This window comes from Primulina tabacum, chromosome 14, assembly GCF_025594145.1.
Source record: "Primulina tabacum isolate GXHZ01 chromosome 14, ASM2559414v2, whole genome shotgun sequence".
NCBI classification, from domain to species: domain Eukaryota; kingdom Viridiplantae; phylum Streptophyta; class Magnoliopsida; order Lamiales; family Gesneriaceae; genus Primulina; species Primulina tabacum.
In genome coordinates, this window is record NC_134563.1 from 7,891,119 (window position 1) to 7,913,813 (window position 22,695).

A 22,695-nucleotide genomic window follows, 5' to 3' on the forward strand; every position below is an offset into this window, starting at 1 on the left:
AAATTTGCACAGAAGAATTTTAGTTCAACAATCAAAATATATTAAACTATTACTTCTTAAATAAAATATTCACGGGCAGGAATTTTGTTTTGTTAACTAAATAATTATAATTTAAGTGCCAAAATGTTGTGAGTTGATTCGTTGTTTTAGTTAATGATATGAAAATGAGATGCTACATTGGAATATTATCCTCAATGTAGATCAAATAATCTTCATCGACTCAAACACATGAAAGTGATTATCTTCATTTGGGATCCCATCAATTCCATTAATGTTGTAAAATTGCACAGTAGATGTATATTTTCGTACAATAGGCTCATGAATATAATCCATCGGGGTTCTAACATGGACTCCACTATGATTGGCCAAGCATGGGGCGTTGGAGACTTGGATTTTATATAAGGGTGATGTCTAGGATCGAATTTTGTCCTTTTTATGATTGTGATGCAGTGTGATGGGTTAAGGTGCAAATGTGAGAGATATACTATATGTGAGAGATCTAACATGGACTCCACCATGATTGTCATGTTGCTGATGTACCGTTGTTTGGTTTGGTTAGTTAAGTGGACCATCAAAGTGAGACACTATAACGAGACGCTATATCTTAATGGATAAGACTGTATTTGCTAGGGACAATATTAACAACATGGTAAGTGTAAGACTGATATCGAAGGACTGAGCCAGCACCGTCAATGAGGCAAGACGCCAAAGTTCTTATCAAATTCACGGGTCTAACAGCCCAGCCCATTGTCACCCACATCGGTGCAGCCCTTTATGTCCATCTTGTCGCTCGGGATGAGGCTTTGTTCTAATGCAAATATAAGAAAATAAAGTTGTGTCTTGATTAACAACTATAACTTTTAGTCTAGTGGTAAAAGTTTGATCCTAATCACCTCAATTATAGTACCAAACACTTTTTTTTTACCAAAAGTTATAGCTAGTGATAACGGTGTAACTCAAATATTTTAAACTGTACAATAACTCAAGTATCAAATTTTGATTATTCTAAAGAATAAAGAATTATTACAATCCTAACACAATGGATTATGAAATATGACAACAATATAAATTTGTAACTTATATCTTAAGTTAGTTATGTAATATGTAGGTTTGCATTAATAGGCTTTTATTAAGATTTTTGTTAAATTATTATTTAAAGTTTTGAATTTTTTATTTCATGTACATATTTAAATTAGAGTTTTCATTTTGTAAGTAGAATTATGTTTTTTTTAAAATGTTGATATGACATCGAAAATTGATGACATTATTTTGAAAGATAATGAGATGACAATGCGAAATACTAACATATTCGACGTGACATTGACACTAAATAAACAAAGTATTGAAAGTTAAAACACTAGTATACACTACAGTAGGCATGCTTATCGGTTCATCGGTTTTGGTTCCAATCCGGTTGACCGGTTCCTGATTAGGTGGTGTAGGAACCGATCACCACCCGATCCAGAACCAGTTCAAAACCCGTTCCGAACCGGTTCTGGTTCCAAGGTAAACCAATCCGACCCTCGGAGGTTCTATGATTTATAGACCGGTTCCGATCCAGATCGAACCGGTTCCGGGTCCGACTATTATTATTTTTAATATAAAATTACTTTAATTAATATAAGGCCCGAGATTATATCATTGTAATCCGAGATTAATTAATTGATGAATTGGTGTGATTGTTGAAGGACAAGCTCCGAGGAAGACATGGGAAAGCATGGGATACGTGTTGAGGCCAGAAGACCTCGCGCACATGCGCGGAGACAAGGCGCGCATATGCGCGTATGTGCGAGCAGGTGAAATCCTAAGTGCCAAGACAGTAAGTCTCGCGCATATGAGCGAACATTGGACGCGCATATGCGTGAGAAGTGCTGAATGAAAAATGTGACACATGTCTTGCCATGCATATTTACATGTAAAGAATCTCCATCCCCTTCAGAATTTCAGCCAAGAAACCGAGACTCAATGCTTAGAATCCTTAAGCTTCTTCATTTTGTAGAATTTTGATTGTGCAAGATCCGGCCATCCGATTTTCGATCCGAGCATAGTTCCGTGCTTCTCTCGTCAAGAGGTTCGAAGGATGTAAGTTTTCTTATTTTCCTGCATGGTTCGAAAATTTGGTGTGGGAGAAATCACAATTTGATTTATATTATGTGTTCTTGAGATTATGGTAGGCATGTAATCGAAACCGGATCGAATAACGGACAACGTATGCAATTGTTATCATTTTTACAACCTATGTTTGAATGGGGTTGTGCAGATTTTGGAATTTTGGTTTGCATTTGTTGATGGTTATGAGTTGTTGATATTCATCTATTGTTGTTTGAGTTGCCGGGTATCTCGAAATTGCGCCGTTATGCCGTCGAAACGTAATTAGATTGAGATTGATCATACCATATCTTGCTTTGAGTTGTATGTTGATATTGTGCCTCTCGAAAATGTCATTCCAAATTTGGTATTGAAGGCTTCAAACTCGAGAATTCAACTTCGAAACCGGTAGAAGAACGAACAAAGCCAGATTGAGATTGGTTGCGTCAAACCAAAAACCGAGAAAAGAAAGGTATAAATCAATGTTAAACCGGGATAGATAACTTGAGTAAGATATGACTTGAGTTCCCAAAACCACATACTAAATTGTTATTGCTTTGATGTGTTCGAAATTCTTGAGATTAATATGCTTAGTCTATTGAGTTATAGAAAAGCATGTATTATGAGTCTTTGGTAGAGGTGTCAAGTCACTGTACGTTTGGTTTATATCGATGCGCTTAGGAGAAAGATCGACTCCTATTGTAGACACTCGATATAGTGTGCCGAAGTTCGGGAATAAGGACGTACCACCACCTCGAATGGGAGAGTAGGTGGGAGATTTGTTACGTTCTTATTCAAATCGGGATCCCTCGATAAGAGCCGAGTCAGAGATTAAGAGTTAAAGAATTTGATTTAAAGCTTTATATCGCTTTATGTTTTCTTAGATTATGATACATGTTGTTTGATACATATTTTATGCTTTTGTATATGCCTGTATGAAATGCATGTATACATTGTTTATACTGAAAATATATTTCTCACCGGAGTTATCCGGCCGTTGTTGTGTTTGTATGTGTGCATGACAACAGGTGGGACATGATCAGGGTCGAGAAGAGCATGAAAGATCGAGATTAGAGTGGTGATCCGGACTTAGATGAAAAAACTTGTAGGACCGAGTGCTTACCGCTTTACCTAAAGCTATAGCTAGTAGTAATGGTGCAACTCAAATCTTTTAAACCGTACAACAGCTCAGGCACCATGGTTCGATCGCTCTACCAAGCAGGGACAATTATTGCACCTAACAATCTCCCTCCCAATAATTGCACTCTTTGCAATCAATGGGAATCGAACACATGACCTTGACTCTGATACCAATTGTAAGACCGAGTGCTTACCGCTTTACCAAAAGCTATAGCTAGTAGTAATGGTGCAACTCAAATCTTTTAAACCGCACAGCAGCTCAAGCACCATGGTTCGATCGCTCTACCAAGCAGGGACAATTATTGCACCCAACAAAACTGGTCGTTCAACACTTGACATGTGGTTGATAAACACTAGTTTGTTATGCTTTTATTTTGACAAGTGTTGTATCTCTGATCATGTTGTAAATATTGAACTTGATCTTGTAATTAAATAAGATGGAGCATAACTTGTTGTAAAAATTTGTACACTTGTTTATGAGGTGCTCAATAAAAAAAATAATTTTCGACCTAGCGCATTTAATTGATCCATTTAATCCCAATAGTGATTGAAGAAAATGAGTTAACGTCCAGGTCCCCACAATTACTGTTAGCATGCTAAGTGTTTATGGCTTTAAATTAGTTCTTTTTTCACAAAAGATTTTTCAACATACTGAAAATGCTGATTCGGAAGCAACACTTGAACTTTGAACGGGTATGACATCTCTTGTAATTTTGTCACTAACACTGGATAAAGTTGAGAATTTACTTTCCACCAATCAAGAACATCGAAATTCTCTGTAGTCCCAATATATTGGCTTAGATAAATTTGAATCTCATTGTAATTTTTTAGTGACACCGATTTTTTTTTGAACTTTTGTCGTTTCGAAATTTGAAAGAAGTCAAGTACTCCACTTTTGCTTTTATCTATCGGTCTCTCCTCCGGCTGTGCATTTGGTTCACATTGTTCATTGGCATACAAATAAAACAATTCATGGAGAGAATGCATGATTGACTTCTGTTGATTGTCAACATTCTTCCGATGAAATTTAGTATCTTATTCAGAAAACACGTCTAACTCACATTGACTTTGACTAGGATCAAGTAATATTATTAAACCATGCACAATTGTGATATTCTTCCAATATTTTAAAATTTTGCTTCCACATTTGAAACAAAATCACGAATAACAAAATCATCATGATATTCAATAAATTTATAAAATATATTGAAAAGCAAAGGAAGAAACATGGTTAAAGTAGAGTAGTTAATGTTAGAAAATTTCTCGGTTGCTTCTTTAAAAATTTCTAACAAAATAAAATATTTACTCAAAATATTACAATCATCGCCACTCAACATTAAAGACTCTACAACAATATTACTGTAATGTAGAGTAACTAAATTTTGAAAACATAACAAAGTATGAAGCAAATGATATAAATAATTCAATCTAGTTTAACAGGAAGATGAAATTTTTAAAATTTAATCCCATTTGATTTGACTATTGTTTTTTAATAACGTTGATATCTTCTTTCACGTAATAATTTCCCACATATTTTGAATTTTCCTATTACAATAGTCATATGCTCATCACAAGCACATTTAATACATAAGTTACTAATATGAAATGTACATCTAACTTGAAATAAATTACTATAGAAAATCAGTTTTAGTGAATCTTTAATATATTTAATCGCAAGAGTATTGGTACTCCCTTTATCTAATGTGATCAACATTATTTTATTTTGTATGAAATAAATCTTAACAACATTTAAAACATATCTAGCTATAGTGATGTATTGTGTGATGATTCTAAAAGATCTAACGCTAATATTCTTTTTTGCATAGTTATATTTCATCAATCCAATGACATATAACAATAAGATAAGATTCATATTTCAAATTAATCTAAATATCAGTTGTTAAACTAACTTTACAAGAAATATTTGAAAGATTCAATTTAATGTTTCTTTATCAGAACATTATTTCTTAAATGTGTACCTAAAAATATTATGAAAAACAGGTTGAATAGTACTAATAAATTCAACAAAACCTTATTGTTCAGCTTTTATAAAACATTTGATAACAAATTTTACGATGATTTTTCGAGAAATTTCTTTTGTAATCGTAAAATCTTTACCACTTGAAGGATTAATTTGTTGTTGCATCGGTTCCCTACCGAATGATTGTAATATATCAGGGTCAAGTTTATGTACCTTGACTAAATGTTTTTTTTCAAAATGTCGGTACCACCACCCATTTTGTAAGAATATCTGGTTTTGAAAATTTTATATACGACAAAGGAGTTGTTCAAACTTTGTTGTTCAATATTGAAGTGATCCCAAACATTGCTTCGTTTTGCTCGGGCTCTCATTTTGTTCGTTGCCATCATGTCGCTTCTCGGGTGGACGATGACGTCCCTACATCTTTGTTAAGGAGTTCCATGGCTTCTTCCTCCTAGTGGCCAGGTTCAACTTCATCAAAGTCGGGGATATAGCCAAAATATTAACTAAAGTCGAAAATATATTTACCTTCACAACCACCACAGTTTGAAGTTGATGCAGTTGAAATTTGAATTGTTAATATGAGTAAATTAAGAAATTGTAATTAAATAATAATAAAGAGAATATTGAGTGTAGGTAAAACTATAACACAATTATTGAATATATTTTGGAAAATAATAGCAAAGAGAGAAATTAATTGTACATAAATGTAAAGTTGAGCTAAAGTTGATATGTGCAAATATATAAAAAATGATTTTCCATTAATAGTTGATTTGTGGGTATAAAAATATATATTTGTAATTTGACCCCCAAAATTGCAAATAAATAATGTGGTATTCATCCGATGTTGCCAACGGCTACTGAATAACGTAGTAGCCACCGCAATATTTTTTTTTATATGTAAAAAATTCAGGTTCTAGTCTGACTTCGGGTCAGATTCGGTTTCGAAACCGGTTCAGAATATACTGAACCAGTTCAATCAATTAAAAGTGAATTAAAGAGGGTTTCGGTCCATTCACCCCGAATGAACTCGGTTCCGAGCTTAACAAACCGATTCCAATCCGATTTCAGTCCGAATCGATCAGGTTAAGCAGCATGCCTACACTACAACACTACTTAATTTAAAAACTAAAAATCAAATTTAATATTTACATACCAAAATACAACAAAACTATATGGCGATTTAGGCTATGAATTCGGGATATGTGAATTTACAATTATGCCACTCTGAAACTAAATTTTGCCCCATTTCAAAATCGTACCGCCGGGCCACCGCCGCAGCCATGGCGGGCTTAACAGCCCGTCTTCTCCTTTCCCGGTCCTCAACTAAGAAGGTCCTTCTGCCGTTGACTTTCCTAATAAGCAATGAATTACACGCTGCATATTTCTCCTCCTCCTGTAGAAACAAGAACTTTGGCTTCGCACCGCCGCCTCACCTCCCCCCGGAGGCCAAGAAGGTTCCTTTTGAGTCCACCGTCCATGGGGTCACGTTTCAAGATCCATTTCATTGGATGTCTAACACGAACGACCCCGATTTCATCAGCTACCTCGACCAAGAAAACTCGTACGCGGAGGCATTCATGCGAGAAACCGAAGAATTGCAGAGGAATCTTTATTCTGAGATGGTTTCCAGACTTCCCTCCAAGATTTCTACCCCTCCTGAACGTTGGGGACCCTGGTCTATTTTTTCAATCTATTGCCTTGCTTGAAATCGTAAAATGTTTGCATTTGTGTGGTGGATTATGTGTGTTTTATCTGCTGTATAATTTTATTTTTATCATATAGATTTACTTTAATTCCCATTTGATAGTTGATTATATGCTTCTTGAGATTCTTTAAATTTAGTTTTTTGTGTTTCGTGTGCTGGAATAGGCTGTACTACCAATGCATTCCAGAGGGGAAAGAGTATCCTGTTTTGTGTAGGAAATTAGCTGGTGAAAAGAAAGGTTGGTTGAATACTTTAATCAGTTCTTCTGAAGGAGGATTTGGGAGGGAGCAAGTTTTGCTCGACTGGAATGAGATTGCAGAAAAGCATGGCAAGTTCCTTTTGCTAGTAATTTCCCGCTCATTTTCTTTTATCCCAAATTATTTCATCTTCTGAGAAATACTCCGTACATATGCAGTTAGCTATTAGTTTACTTTACGGTACACATATCGGATGAAATTACTAGCTTTTTGGCTCAATTATAATTTGAGGATATTCCACATTGAAGTTGTCTGTGGAATGACTAGGAATCTTATGTGCTTGTCCATATTTCTTTAAATTAAATACAATATAGTTTACTTATTTTATATGAAACTATAACATTGTCTCATATCTGATTAACTTGTGCGATTTACCTAAGATATTTATATGAATAATTGAGCATTAAGTCCAACTTTTTTTCTCAATTGCGACTCTTGTTATGACTAATTTAGACTGTCTTATACTACTTATGTTTGTGTATAGAAGTTCATGTCTTCTGATACAATCTCTAAAGTTGACCTTTCCATTCAGTAGTGTTAAAATGGTTGGAGGACTGCAAATGAGAAGTGTAAATTGAGGAGAAAGATTATTTTATTCTACTTTTTTTTACGAATGAAATCAATGAATACAATGTTGTATAAATAATTTACTATTGCAATCAAAATCTCAAGGATTAAGGGATAAAAACGGATCTATATCTTCCTAGAAATGAAACAAATTAATAGTCAACCCCAAATGTCTGTGTAAACTCTTTGGCCACCAACCGTGCTTTGTCTCTCTCTCTCTCTACAGAGCCATACGCTTTATATTTTACTGTGAAAATTTGTTTACACTCCCACATTACTTTTGCCTTGTGGTAATTTCACCAAGTTCCATGTTTTGTTCTTCTTGAGAGCACTCATTTTTCCCAAGACAGCAGTTTTCCATTCAGGAACCATCAATCCGTCTTCAATAGACCTGGGAATAAACAAACTTGATAGATTTGAGGTGAAAGCATGAAATGTAGGGGATAATCTTGAGTAAGAAACAAATTGAGATATGGGATGTTGAGTGCAAGATCTAACACCCTTTTTGAAGGCAATTTCCATGTCTAAATCGAGATTTGGATTCGAAGTACTTGATTCCTTGGATGGATCTACTGTCGGTTTATTCTATTGACAGTGAATGGGATTCGTGATGTCCTTACTAGCTTGAGGCTTCTCGTGTATACCTGTAATTGTTGCTGTCCAGGAACATGTTCTGCTGTTTCCAGCCTATAATCAGAACTATTTTACTCACTTAAAGGGCTGGGAGAATCGGGCAGAAACGTTGTGTTTGGTTTATCAATGAGCAAAGGAAGATCTACATCATCCCAGGCACAAGATTCTACCTGTTTCTCCCCCTGAATCGAAGTGGATGGGAAATAAGATGTATCCTAAAAAAAATAGCATCACAAGAGACATGTTTTTCCTGTTTGGGGACAATAACAATTAACACCTATATCCTTTTTGTGTGGAAGAATAACCAACAAAGACAGTTTTGCCGCGGATTTGGATAGCAGCGGATAGTGTGACATGAGAATAGACTAAGGAGTTTTAAGTTTAGAGTACGACTTGATAAGCAATTTATTAGGTAGGCTGAAGTTAGGATGGGATCCCCCACAAATACTTTGGAATATTCATTGTGAACATGAGGGCCCATGATACTTCTAACAAAGTGCCTATTCTTTCTTTCCGATACCCCGTTTTGTTGAGGAGTATTAACATATGAACTATGACTCTTGTGATCATCAATAAATGTGAGGAACCACGGCTTTTACCATGAGATGTAGCTACCCTCAAAGTTCGCCATAAGTCGTGAATTATAGAGAATGGTGTTGATGGTGGGTATGGTTTAGGAGTGAATGGATTGCGAGTTTGTTTTACAAATTGACACATTTCACAATCAAAGGAAGTAATATGAAACAAACCTTACTTTTTACTTTGAAATTCTACTAATTTTTTTTATTACCCATTAATTCGAAAACCAAAATTAAAATAACTTAACATTTCCATAAATCAAAATGATTTAACAATTCAAACCTCAAGTGCATAAAATCCATAAAATCTTCAATTACCAAAATTCGACTTCTACCTTTAACATGATCAAAATTAAATTCAAAATAAAGCATAAAATCTCTAATAAAATCCTTAACAAAATCTTTTAAACTTTGCCTATCAATCTAGCGCGGAAATAAATGTCCCTCGGGAGTGTACTGCCGTACTCGATCCACTCAAGCGTCAGCGTCTCGCTCAATATCATCATCACCAGCAGCATTCAAACCTAGAGAGTCTAATGACTCAGCACGTTCTAAACATGAATAACAAATAATACATACACAAGCACATGCATTAAAATCATACTTTTATTTAAAATAACTTTTAAACATAAATAATATATCGTAAAATCATAAAATCGTAAAGTTTTGCATCATTTATCATTTTGGGTGAAGTTTGATCCTTGAAAGTGACTAGCCTTTTTTTCCTCTGGTCGACTGATCAGTCTTACCTCCCATTGTGCAAGGGGATGGGCACTAGGCACTGCCATGGAAATACGATCATTGGGCTCCCTCTGGGGCCTTGTCCCGTAAACGAGCTTACTCTGGGGCCTTTTCGTTCACGACATTCCCATAAAAATGTAAGTTCACCTGTTCCTTCTTAAAACAGATCCCCCACATATCCTCTATCCTTTTGTCACAGTCAATTCACATTTCTCAAAACATTTTTTTTCCCTTTTTAAAGCATAAAATATCATGATTTTCCAAAAATAACATTTTAACAGTAAAAATTGCACAGCTGTACCATAAATCATAAAATATCATATTTTCATTAAAATCATCATTTTATATCATTTATCATGCGTTATGATCCTTACGGGATGCTGCCAACCATTTTCGTATTACCCAGGTGTAAAATGACCGTTTTGCCCCTAGACGTAAAATTTCTCGATTTTGATTTTTTCATAATTTTATTGACATGGGCTTATCCCAAATAATTATTTAAGCTTAAATCTAATTTTTAATAATTTTATTTAGCTTAAATTCTCGTGTTTCGATTTAATTTCCTATTTAATTATTCGTAAAACGTTTTAATCCCGAATTAATTTCAAAATTGGATATTTTGATCCCAAACTTTAGACTTAAACTTTTTACTTCCTAAACTATCCTTGTGAGTCATGAGCCACCACCGTGGACCCACGGTTCAAGCCCCTAACCATTAACTTGATTTTTCAAACCCTAGCATACTACCTCAAGCCATCTCACGATTTTCTCGAACCATGCCCTGGCCACCTCGAGCCAAACCCTGACCAGACCCCTTATGGACCCTGCTGACCAGCCCTGACCCATTGAACCAGCCCTCAAGCCAAGCTAAAGCCCCCTAGCACCCAACCTCTACCCGCGGCCCCTTTATTTAAATTGGTTGGAGTCCTAGCTGAGCTAGAACTCTCCTAGCTATTTAACCACCAATCACCAGCCCTCCTAGACATCACTAGACCAGCCTAAGACTCGACCCATACCAGCCTTGAGCCCCTAAAACACGCTGCAACTCTGCACGAGAACAAGAGCCGCGCGTATCCCTCCATAATCCATATGCGCCTGTGAGTTTCCTACTCGACTAGGGCCCTTTGCTCGAGCCATCCTCGAGCCCGAATCCTTCCGACCCTCTCTGTACCACCTTGAGACACCGCCTAGACCACCCTAGCCAAGCCTCTACCGAGCCGCAAGCCCTCTTAGCCGCAGCCTCCATGTGCGTGCATGGGGGGAGTCCTAACTCACAAGGACTCTTCCCCAGCCGCTGATCTCGGGCTAGGACTCTTCCCAACCCTTAACCACGTCCAACACGACCACCTAGCCCAGCCCTGACCGAGCCATGCATGGTGCCAAGCCACCTAGCCGACCATCTTCCCATCGGCTATACTAGAAAACCCTAGGCGCGTTTTCCCTTGCCATCTTCGATTCTAGCCCTTGCCATCTTCGATTCTAGCCCTCGACTCTACCTTAAATTGTCCATGTTCTACCATAAATCGTCCCAAGTTGGCAACCCAACCCTTAGAAATCATAACGTTTAACCAACAAGCGTAAAATCGTCAAAACTTTGGATATAATGGTTCTATCTTAAAAGTAATCGAACACAAGTATTTTTCATGCAAAAATAATAATAAAATAGCATATTATGGTTTGAATGATGCGTCAAAAAGGTTTAGTAGCGTCCCTTTGCGTTTAAAACGCTCGAATACGCGATCGCCGGCGTAGGGTGCGAAGAAGGATGAACGGCGATGAAGTACCCTAGCTTTCTTCTCCTCCTTATTTTTCGAAGTTTTGATGTGTGCGTTGTGTGTGTGTGGTGGGGTGGGGGGGCTGATTATGATGTTCAGAAAGCTAAGTTTTGATTTTTATATATTTTATTTTTGCATGATAATGGGCTTGGGTTTTAGGCTTTCAAGTATACGAGCAAGTGGATCTACTCAATTTAGTTAAATTGGGTTCAATAAAACTTATTTAATTGAAAAATAAGAGTTTATAAAAATTAATTTTTAAAAATAATGCCTTTGATATTTTAAAAGTCTCTCGTTTGCCCTAAACCGGCTTCCCGGATAAAATCGAGCTCGTCTCGTAAAATAATTCGAACTCTGAAATTTTTAGAAAAATTTAATCATTTTTAATCTCATTAAGAAGCCTTGAGAATATTATGAAAAATATTTATTTTATCTCCGTCGTCCCCGGTCTCTTTTCCCCAGCCTATTATCGAATATTCGGATAAAATTTACAATTTCATGAAATCATGTCATATAATCATTTAATCATGCAATAATATATTTAATCATATAATATGCATCAAGTAAGCATTTAAAATCAATTAAATAAAACAATTATATATTTAAATTCATCTGAATGCGTGCGGTTTACATGGACTGATTTTTCGGGCGTTGCATAATATCTTTATTCTCAAACAAGGATGGAAACAAACGTCTTAAATAAGAAAAATTCGGTGGCCAAGCCTACGATGCCATGACATTTTTTCCCTAGGACTAGAGACAGACAAGGATGTAATACTTGAGCTGGAATTTTGACTTCTCTTGGACGGAATATGGATCGCCTTCAAAATAGTGAAGGCCATCATAAACCTTGGCAGTGCCAATCGTCTTCCCCGATAGTAGATCATGAAATTGAAGCAAAGAAGATTTAAAATTAGCAAGACGATTATTATCTCGAGTTATCTTACTAACTGAAATCAGGTTGCATTTCAATGCTGGAACATGGAACGCAGCTATAATGCTATGTTACCAATTCCAGCAACTTGTGCTAAAGAACCATTGGCTAGACTGACAGAAGTAGGCTTAGCCCATGTAACATATGCATTTAAAATAGAGGCCCCGGAATCAATGATCCAAGGTTCCTTTAGAAAAAATTGAGATTTTTTGGCTTAATAGGTTTTACCAGCTCGTGCCATTGAACAAGATCCAATATTGGGTTTGGGACTGGACAGTAGGCTGGCCGTGGGTTGATTGAGCAGCTTACAGATTTGTTCAATCTGTTCTTTGGTTAAGGAAATTGAAGAGGATCCATATTTTCCCTCTGGAGTTTGACTATTATCTTCCCTGCTATCTTTTTTCTTCTTCGCCAGTTTGCTGGTTTACCATGGAGCTCCCCGACATTTTTCTTTTGTGTGTCCAGGATAGTGACAATACTCACACAACAGGCTGGTATTTGGCTTTTGATCTGAATTATTTTTCCAGTGGGGTGCTGGTTTGTCCGAAACCAAGGCTGATCCTTCTGGTTGGTTGAAAAAACTGGTCTGTCATCAATTAACATCACCTTGCGTTGCACTGCCTCACATCGCACCTCGGCGAAGCATCTTCAGTCGATGGGAAGGGTTCTTGGGCCACCACACGTCCTGGGACTTCATCCAATTCCCGATCGAGTCCGGCAAGAAAATCAAATACTCTTTCTTTTTCAAGATTTTTCCTCTGTTTCACACTACATGCAGCGCAGGAGGATTCTTCTCCAAAGAAGATGTCAAGTTCTTGCCAGAGTTCTTGGAGATCAGAAAAAATATTGAGTTACAATCTTTGATCCTTGCTTCATGTCTTTCAGCTTTGATCGAATCTCAAAAATTTGAGAGGCATTTCCAAGGTCGGAGTACATGCGTCGGGCTGTATCTCACCTCTTTGGCCGTCTTAAACCACAAATAACAGCGACTTAAAGAACAATGGAATTCTCTACTACCCATGTCTTGTATGATGGACCAGTTGTTTTTGGCTTAGGAAACTCGTCAGTGATGTAAACTAGTTTTCCTGAGCTACATATTAGAATTTTTACGGACTGTGTCTGCTGGAGATAATTCTTTCCATCCAGTTTATGGTTGTGATGGAGAGAGATGAATGATCAGTACTCGGAAAGGGAGTGATTGGAGTAGTCTCAATTGAGGAGCTTTTGACATTGTTTTTGGCTATGCTAGGGTTTTGAACCGTAGGCTCTGGTACCATGTATATTGAGGAAAAATATTAATTTATTGTATTTTTTTACGTATGAATAGAGTTACAAATGAGTCGAGCTATTCACGAGTATTTCAAGCTCGTAATCGAGTCGAGCTCGAGTAGTTAGTGAGTCTAGTCGAGTAGCTTGCAATAGTGAGTCTGGTCGAGTAGCTTGCAAGCTACTCGATAATATATATATATTTATTAAACATATGCTTAATTATATATATATATATATTAATATATTTATTTAAAATTTTTAAAAAATTGGGATCAAGTTTTTTGAGCTCGAGTAACTCGATACGTTATCGAGTCTAGCTTGAGCTCGAAAATTAATATTTGAATCGAGTCGAGCTCGAGCTTGAGTTTGAGTATTTCAAATTTTGTTTGAGGGAGCTCGAATGGTGTGATACTAGGGCTCGACTCGATTGCACCCCTACATATGAATACAATGTTGTATAAATAATTTACAACTACAACCAATATCCCAAGGAATAAGGGATAATGACCGATCAATATCTTCATAGAAAGAAAACAAATTAATAAAAAAAATATCAATGATTCTATCACCTAAAAATAAAAGATTTTATTTATCATATCTAACTAACATGGTATCAGATACCAGACCCACTGTTATATGTCATACTGTCTTTATGAACCACCCGTTAATGTCTTATAAACTTCACGTTACAATTGTTCATTCTTTGGCCTGAAGATGATGCGTAAGATGTCCCACATCGTGTGAATTAAGTTATTATGAGTTGTATATATAGATTTGGATAACCCTTCTTTCTTGAGCTATCTTTTGGGGTGAAGTTAGTAAGGAGGAAGGAAATGTAATATGCCTGACGTGAATCAAGTGTAGACTGTTCTCTTGAATATTTATTATGTGCTTCTCCTACATAGAACACAAGTTTTTAAGAGAATGTGTGCAAATATATTCAATTATGCATGTATATGCATTAATAGTTTTATTATCTATTTATAGGATATGTCCACTTGGGTACCTGCAGAGTATCACCATGTCACAATTTCCTTGCTTACACACTTGACACAACAGGGGAAGAACAATTTCAGCTTCAAATTAAGGATCTCAGAACTAATGCTATCCTCCCACATTTCAGAGTTGAGGGTGTTATGAGTTTAGCTTGGGGCCAGGATGGCTGTACATTCTTCTATACATTACATGACCAGAACCAACGACCTTACAGGTAAATTCTATAGTTTTATGTGCAGTTCATTTGGGTATCCCCTATTTTATTTGTCCTGATATATAATTTTCAGGGTCATGTGCGCCAAACTGGGATTGGACTTTGTAGATGATAACATAATATATACAGAAAATGATTCCCGGTTCTGTGTGGATCTTGCAAACACCAAGAATGGCAAGTTTATAACATTGAATTCTAATTCAAGGACTTCATCAGAGGAAGGAACTTATCCATTTCAATTCCGTTATTTTCTTTTCTTTTCTTTTTGTTTTTATCAAATTACATCATATATTTCTCTACATCTTGTATACTTTATTGATGTCTAAGCGGCAGTGCAGGTTTATGTCATAAATGCTACCAATCTACAAGCCGGGTTGCAAAGGTTCTGTAAACGTGTCTCCGGAGTCCAATACTTTTTGGAACATCATTGTGGCTTTTTTTACATCCTTACAAATGCTCCAACAGGGGAGGGTAAGAAGTTTTCAGGGAGTGGTTATTATCTAGCCCGATGTCGAGATGATGATGTGCAATCAGTTAACTTGCAGGTAATATCTTTTTTTTACTTGGATTTTTATCTGTGAAAGATCATAGATGTCCTTCATACGTAATGATTTTGGGATCAGCTTCTTCAGCTTGGACAGTGTAGTGACTGGAATTAATTTTCAACCTTCCAGGAACATCCAAATGCTGCATTTGAGGATAATTCAAGATCTTAAACAAGAACATGCAGCTTTGGTGCTTTGACAAATTAATTTGTAACCTCATTGTGAACGTTCCATTAAAATATTTCGTATGACGAGTTTAAAAATATTTTAAGTCTTTTCGGGAAGATTGGTTGATGATTGGATTTAATGAATTTTTCAAATTTTTGTATTTTTACAACTTTTAGCTGATGGGCGTTAAATATAATTCCTTAAGCTGTGTGTCTTGACAAAACATGCTCTAAGCAAAGAAGTTGACGATATGTTCATGCTTCATTGGTTTGATATTTTTTATGAACATCCTTGTTGATAAATATTATACATTCTCTTGCTTTTACTGGGTGCTACTTCGAACATAACCTGATCCATATTTCTTTTTGTTATATATGTTGTACTTAGCTTATGAATACCAGATACTCAAATTAATTTATTTTCACCTTCTCTGTAGGATGCCATCATGCCCGGTGAAGATGTTTGCCTGGAAGATATGGACATGTTTAACGAACATCTGGTCATCTTTCTTAACAAAAACGGTTGCCGTTCAATATGTTCAATCCCCATGCCGTTTGATGTTGATCATCAGGTGTTCGTTTCATATTTTCTGTTCAAGGAAGGACCTGATTTTAGTAATGTTGCATTTGACTTCTGTGTTTTATCCATCACCGAGGTTCTTTGGTGTCACTACAATTTTCACTTAGTAAATTATGTGAAAACAATCTTTGATTTCTGTTACAATGATACTTCTTATGAGTAAATTCTAAATTTTCTTTGATGTTATACACATGCATCTGTTGTTTCGGTTGTTAAAGTCTTCAAGTTTTTCTCTTATGAACCTTATTTTCATTTTTGACATGTACTGGGAAGATTTTTGCTATGTTTGAGTAACAGAAAAATGTGCAATTGTAATATCAAACATTTAGACTATGCTGATAATTTTTTCCAGTTGTCTTTGTTTGCACAATTCGAAGATCTTTATAAATGATAATGAAGACCGTAGTTTACTTCATTGTAATGATTAGCACAATCATCACCTTAATCATTTTTGGTTTCTTGTATAAATGTTGTCGTTACAATGATATGCTTTATATTTGTTTTGCTCATATGACCATCCTCACCTTCTCAAATTTCATCAATCTAGCTATTATTGTTGTTGTGATCATGTTCTTAGCTGCAGCTTTCATCTTCTTCTCATCTGTATTGATTTGTGTTGCAGAAACAAATGGAGATTAGTGATCTTAATCCTTGGTTTTTTCCAATGCCTTCAAACATGTGTACCATCACACCCGGTTCAAATCATGACTTCAAGAATTCAGTCTACCGTGTTGTCCTTTCTTCACCTGTGGTATAGTTTCTGATTAGCTACTGATTAATTTTAAAAATTGTCTATTAGCACTTTTTATTTAATTAGCGTACAAGGATTAATTTACTTAGCTTGTTACTTGCCTTATTCCTTATTTTGGACCCCGTTATGGAATTTTTGATGTACAAATTATCTTGCGTTCACTCTTTGCTTTATATTGAAACTATATGGACGTTTTGGGAGTGATATAATCATACATGACTTGAGGGTAAAGCAAAAATTGTATATTAATTCCTGGTTTTCTGGATTATTGATTGTTGTTTTATTGGTGTAATGAAACTGCAATGTTTTAGTTTATAAATTAAACCTTTTATTTTCTTAATATGTTGGATAAAAAAACTGTTTTTGGCTGGAAAGCTATTAGGTGATTCCTAATACTGAGTTCTTAATAAGGGCCTCATTTGAAGCAATAAACATTTTATATTGAAGCCAAAATTCTTTTTTGATCAATGAAATTTGTATTGTTTGAATGGCACTTAAATCGTATGTCTCTTGAACACCCTGGTTTTAAGTTCTTGTTTAAAAAGTTTTACTTACCTGGCTCTCTCTCTTCACTAATGTGACAGATGCCTGATCTTATCGTTGACTATGACATGGCTAGGAAAACATTCATCATCGTTCAGCAGGAAGATGTGACAAATATTTCGATGAATGTAGTTGACAATAACTCACCATTTAGTGCCCCTGACACTGTTAAATCTCTTGAATTCTCATCCAAGAAAGGAAAAGGTGCTAAGGATAATGGATTTCACAGATGGGAAGGTTTCTCTCAGAAATACACTTGTGAGGAGAAAGAGGTTTTTTCTCATGATGGTGTCAAAGTCCCGTTAACCATCCTGTTTTCACGCACTGCGTATCAGAAAGGGCAGTCTCCTGGACTTCTACATGTGTATGGTGCATATGGTGAGGGTCTTGATAAAAGCTGGTGTCCAGACCGTTTAAGCTTAATTGATCAGGGTTGGGTGTTTGCATTCGCAGATGTGAGGTATTGGAAGCCGAGTCATAATTTTCCAAATATATGTTATCTTCAAATTTTAATGAATGATTTTTTTGTGGAATTATCTTATGCTCTTGTATGTATTTTCATGTTGTTTTGTTCCTAGTCAAAGAAACTTGTCTGATGGTTCCCCATTTTAATGTGTATACCAAACTGCCATTATTGTTGAAAATGCCATAAATTATTATTTAAATTACTGACTGTAGTGTACTTTAGCGATTTCTGTGAAACTGTTCAAAAGGTTGTCTTATAGTTTGTTAATGTTGCATTTTGCAAACAAATTTTTACCTCAAAAACTTGTGAACAGAGCAAAGAACTCTTAATCATGCATAAACATATGCCATTTGTGAAGAACTGCGAGTTTGTTTTAGAATTGTGTACAACATGCAGTATTTATCTATTCCTTTCTTCTGCTAGAACTATTGTCAAGTAATTCGTTCCACTGATTGAGGATTATCAAATGCTGTTGGTAGAATATCGAACATTATTTTTTTTTGCATATGATTTTTTTTCTTGGTGCAGGGGTGGTGCTGGTGCAGATCCTTCTTGGCATCAATCTGGCCGTTTATTGAACAAGTTGAACTCCATCTATGATTTTGTCGCATGTGGCAACCATTTGATCAACGAGGGTCTAGTCCATAGAAATCAGCTTGGTGCAGTAGGTATCAGTGCTGGATGTCTTCTTGTGGGAGCAGCTGTAAATATGCATCCTGAATTATTTCGTGCTGCCATTTTGAAGGTAAGCAGAGAAATACCCATTTTGTCAACTTTTAAATGTAATTTAAATTTACTGTTCCTTTGTCTTGGATCTCAAAATTTTAAATGCTTTTGCATTTTCCATGATAGGTTCCCTTTCTCGATGTACTTAACACTCTATTAGATCCCAATTTACCTCTTACTACTTTGGATTATGAAGAATTTGGAAATCCACAAACGAAGTCTTGCTTTGACTATATTCTCAAGTACTCTCCTTATGATAATATACCTCAAGGTGTTTGCTGCCCTTCAATGCTCATCTCGTCGTCATTCAAGGATTCCCGGTAATCAAACTTTTTTAGATTATCATTTCAACATATATTTAGATATGTTGTCAGCTCGTTTATTTGTTCTCGTAGCCCTACTCATAATTTAGGTAAACTCCGCCATATTATGTAATATATTCTGCTGTTATTTTAAATATGTACTTCCGATTCTTCCATTCGTAAGGGTTGGTGTTTGGGAAGCGGCAAAATGGGTGGCAAAGATACGAGATACAGCGTGCTCAAGTTGTTCTTCTTCAGTAATTCTGCAGACGAATATGAACGGGGGACATTTCCGTGATTGTGGTCGTTTTGCTCATTGTTCGGAGACAGCTTATGAGTATGCTTTTCTACTCAAAGTTATGGGAGTCTTGAATCAAATATCAGGACACGAGAAAAGAGCTGCATAAGTACTACGCATTGTTATGGAACTAAATTTCAGGTTGTTGTCAATCCTTTATCTGAATCTGCATGCAAATGAATATTAATAATTTCCAATATCCTCTACAGAGGCTACATATTTTTTTGGAGTTTCGTTCTAATATTTTCTGCAATTCTTAGTGGGTTTTTTAACCGTTCATTCATGGTATATTCTGGGAGATGTGAATTCGTGGCAACATATATTGGACAACAATTTGCTTCATGTCTTTTGGTTTCCTAGAATTTGTAACTTTTTTCGCGATCAGGGATAAGATCCAGAAATCATACCAAAAACTTTTTTTTATTTATATATTTTTTTAAATACTCGTTTTGACTCCTGAAACTGCCTGTCTCGTGCTTTTGCAGGGAATCACTCATCATGTTAATCACTCTCAAAGACCAAGAAAAATGAATCTTTATATTAGTATGACTCCAGACAATAGCAGTAGTTCTTGTTTCAATATTAGTGACAACTGATGATGCAAGCTTCTGCTTACAGATGCTGCAGCAAGATTTTTACTCCATGTTGAGGCTGCATAGTGAGAACTATATGTTGTGAGTGAATGTAGTTTGGTGATATAGTGAACTTGTACCGTTGAAGGATCATTGATAGCACTATCTTAGCTTCTTTATGCGCAAAGTTCATCCCAACACACATTCGAGGTCCAGAACCAAAGGGCAGGAACGCCAAGGAATTGCTATTTGTTGATTTCGCCAATCCTTCGGAAAATCTCTCTGGTTTAAACACATGGGCATCATGTCCCCATGTTTCAGGATTTCGATGCAATGCTTGAGGAGGAATCAACAGATCGACGTTTGCTGGTAACTGATATTTCCCTGATCTAGTTTTTCTTTCGATTCTTCTTGTAATAGTAGTCACAGGACTGTATAGCCTCATAGTTTCATAGATGATCATGGTTACCTACATTTCAAGAAAGCAATCATGCGTGTTATGCACAGGAAATAACAGTGGAATCCGTTATTTAGTCGAGTGGTTGTGGTAGTGTATTTTCAGGTTTGGAGACGGTTGAGTGCCTTAATAAAATTTGAAGTTGATCTCGAATATGAAAATTTAATTCGTATTCAGGCTAAATTTGACCAGGTTTGGCTAGATTAGCCTATATAAAGATCCAAAAATTTGAATCTCTAATAAACATTACTTACATTCTTCAATCTAGCAATGCCTTCTGAGTTAGGATTTCTTGGCCGAACAGATCAATCACTTCTTTTCTTGCTTTTTCTTGCCAATCCGTGTGAATCCCAAGCAAGAGAATGCTCCAACATAGTAAGCTGTAAGTAGTTTCTTGTCCAGCGAAATAGAAGATCTTGCATTCGTCGATGATTTCATCGACCGATACTTGATTTTTTGGATCCATGTCATGGTGAACTTTCGGGAGTGATCCCAAAAAATCATTTCCAAAACCCCATTAACTTGCCCTTTACTAGCTTCGGCTTCTCGTTTCTTTACAATTTCCAGGATAGAATCATGGAGCTGTTTCTCGATTCGGTCGGCTTCAATGTCATCTTCAGTCTGAATAAGCTTTCTGCAGAATTAAGCTCTTGAAGCATTAAGTAATCTGTAACCGAGGGTCTCTTATTATAGAATATACATTCGTAATTAATATCAACCACATACTTAGAGCCGTAAAATCTTATCTTAAACGCGTTTCTGGAGATCAAGGCATTCAACTTTGTGAGGGTTTCGAATATCATTATCCCTTCCAAGTAACTGCTTCCGAAAGCTGTCCTGGAGATCACTTCTGAGGTTAGAAGCCTGAATTGCTCGCACACTTCGATCTCTTTATCTTCGTAATTCCTCCACCTATCCACCATGTTTCTAGCACTAGAGATCATTGCTGGAACCATATCCTGAACCGCGGTGAATCCATATTCTCTTGTTATGATTTCAGGCATGACAAATAATACATGTATGTCTATAGGAGGGAAATTTCATGTTACCTTGGGATACTACACCTAGTATGTATTTAAGGGATACTTGTGGGGTCGACTGAACAATCAATGGACCCACATGTATCGATAAATGTCCTCCTTACGTGCACTATTGGGGTAATATCCTAAAGGTGACATGTCATTATATGTTGTTGTTCATAGGGTTCTTGAACAGTAATTGGATCAAACCAATTAATGAGAGATTTTCACCTTCAAGCACTCTCCATGAAAAGCGTGATTAGCCAATCTCCTAAGCTTTGACCATTTTTCACCTTCTGCCACAACAATCCCACCTCCCAATAGTTTCTGCAAGTACCCTTCAATTTTAAGTTTCGAATACTTGCCTTCTTTATTACTTAGTATTTCTTTAACCATCTGCTGTTCCGTAACCACAACAAAAGGTTTAGTTCCCATCCAGAAATAGAAAACATCACCTGATTCAATAACATTCCCCGACATGAATCATTCATGAAATTGCAAAGTATGCATAGAACCCAAATGACATAATCGAAAGATACTGAAACAAAAGGAAATATAATCTTTTACCGTAAATCTTGGACCAGCAATACAAGTGAGGCTGCAATCTTGGAAATACGTCGTGTGACAAATCCATGGGTGTGCTACTTGTTTGCTTCTTCATTTGGATGATTTCTTTCGTGTTTCCATAAATGAACTTGTATGATGGACCTTTGATTCCTTGGGATTCAAGTTCTTGTTGAATACGAAACGGGATCCACCATAACTTGTATATGATAATTAAAAGGATCGCCAGTAAAAGGGATGATAGAAAGATCGACAAAAGGGTAATCATGGCTTCAATCCGGGACTTCAATTTGTTTGAAAGAATGGAAGTGACTTCATACATATATATATATATATATATATATATATAATAATTCATTATAATGACGTAATCGATGACTACATTTGAGTTTTTCCAATGTAATTCATTATTTTTTCGGACTTGGAATCGAACGACTTGCTTTCGAAGGATGAATTCTGAAATATAATATGATTGATTATGTTTTCGAATGGAAATACTTTGTCATTGTCGATTTGATATTAATTCTAAATATTATGTGATTATTTTAAAAATATAAAATAATATAATATAATATAACATTATCATAGAATCATTTTTTTTAAAGTTAGTCAAAAGTTGATTATAGAATTTTTAACATATATCGGAATCTGAAAGCGAGGTAGAAACGTTTTTCGAAAATAATTTTAAAATTATGATGTGTCTATCTATATTTGTTTGTTTTGTTGGGAAAAATATTTCCAAAAAATATATATGTTTACTCGGCGGCACAAATGTATAATACGATCTAAATTTTTTATGTTTAAATTATATGTTTTAGTAGAGT

General features: G+C 35.8%; 1 protein-coding gene and 1 pseudogene across 1 annotated transcript; one reads left to right on the plus strand and one right to left on the minus strand.

Annotated features, from left to right (window-relative positions):
* The first annotated feature begins 6,382 nt into the window (after window positions 1-6,382).
* On the plus strand, window positions 6,383-19,954 carry LOC142523653 (uncharacterized). The gene is made up of 12 exons (XM_075627366.1): window positions 6,383-6,887; window positions 7,082-7,245; window positions 14,659-14,881; window positions 14,955-15,097; window positions 15,218-15,426; window positions 16,031-16,165; window positions 16,796-16,924; window positions 17,509-17,927; window positions 18,462-18,678; window positions 18,786-18,979; window positions 19,146-19,400; window positions 19,745-19,954. Exons 1-11 carry the CDS (start codon window positions 6,400-6,402, stop codon window positions 19,366-19,368), a joined length of 2,544 nt encoding a protein of 847 aa, XP_075483481.1. The 5' UTR covers window positions 6,383-6,399; the 3' UTR covers window positions 19,369-19,400; window positions 19,745-19,954.
* LOC142523654 (cytochrome P450 CYP749A22-like) lies at window positions 19,776-22,186 on the minus strand (annotated as a pseudogene).
* Window positions 22,187-22,695: the final 509 nt, after the last annotated feature.

Excerpts from the sequence above, each read along its gene's own strand:
- LOC142523653 (XM_075627366.1), top strand. The coding sequence starts at position 6,400 with ATGAATTCGGGATATGTGAATTTACAATTATGCCACTCTGAAACTAAA. Across the intron at positions 15,098-15,217 it reads TAATTCAAGGACTTCATCAG|AGGTTTATGTCATAAATGCT; the intron begins AGGAAGGAACTT and ends AAGCGGCAGTGC. Across the intron at positions 18,679-18,785 it reads TTCGTGCTGCCATTTTGAAG|GTTCCCTTTCTCGATGTACT; the intron begins GTAAGCAGAGAA and ends TTTCCATGATAG.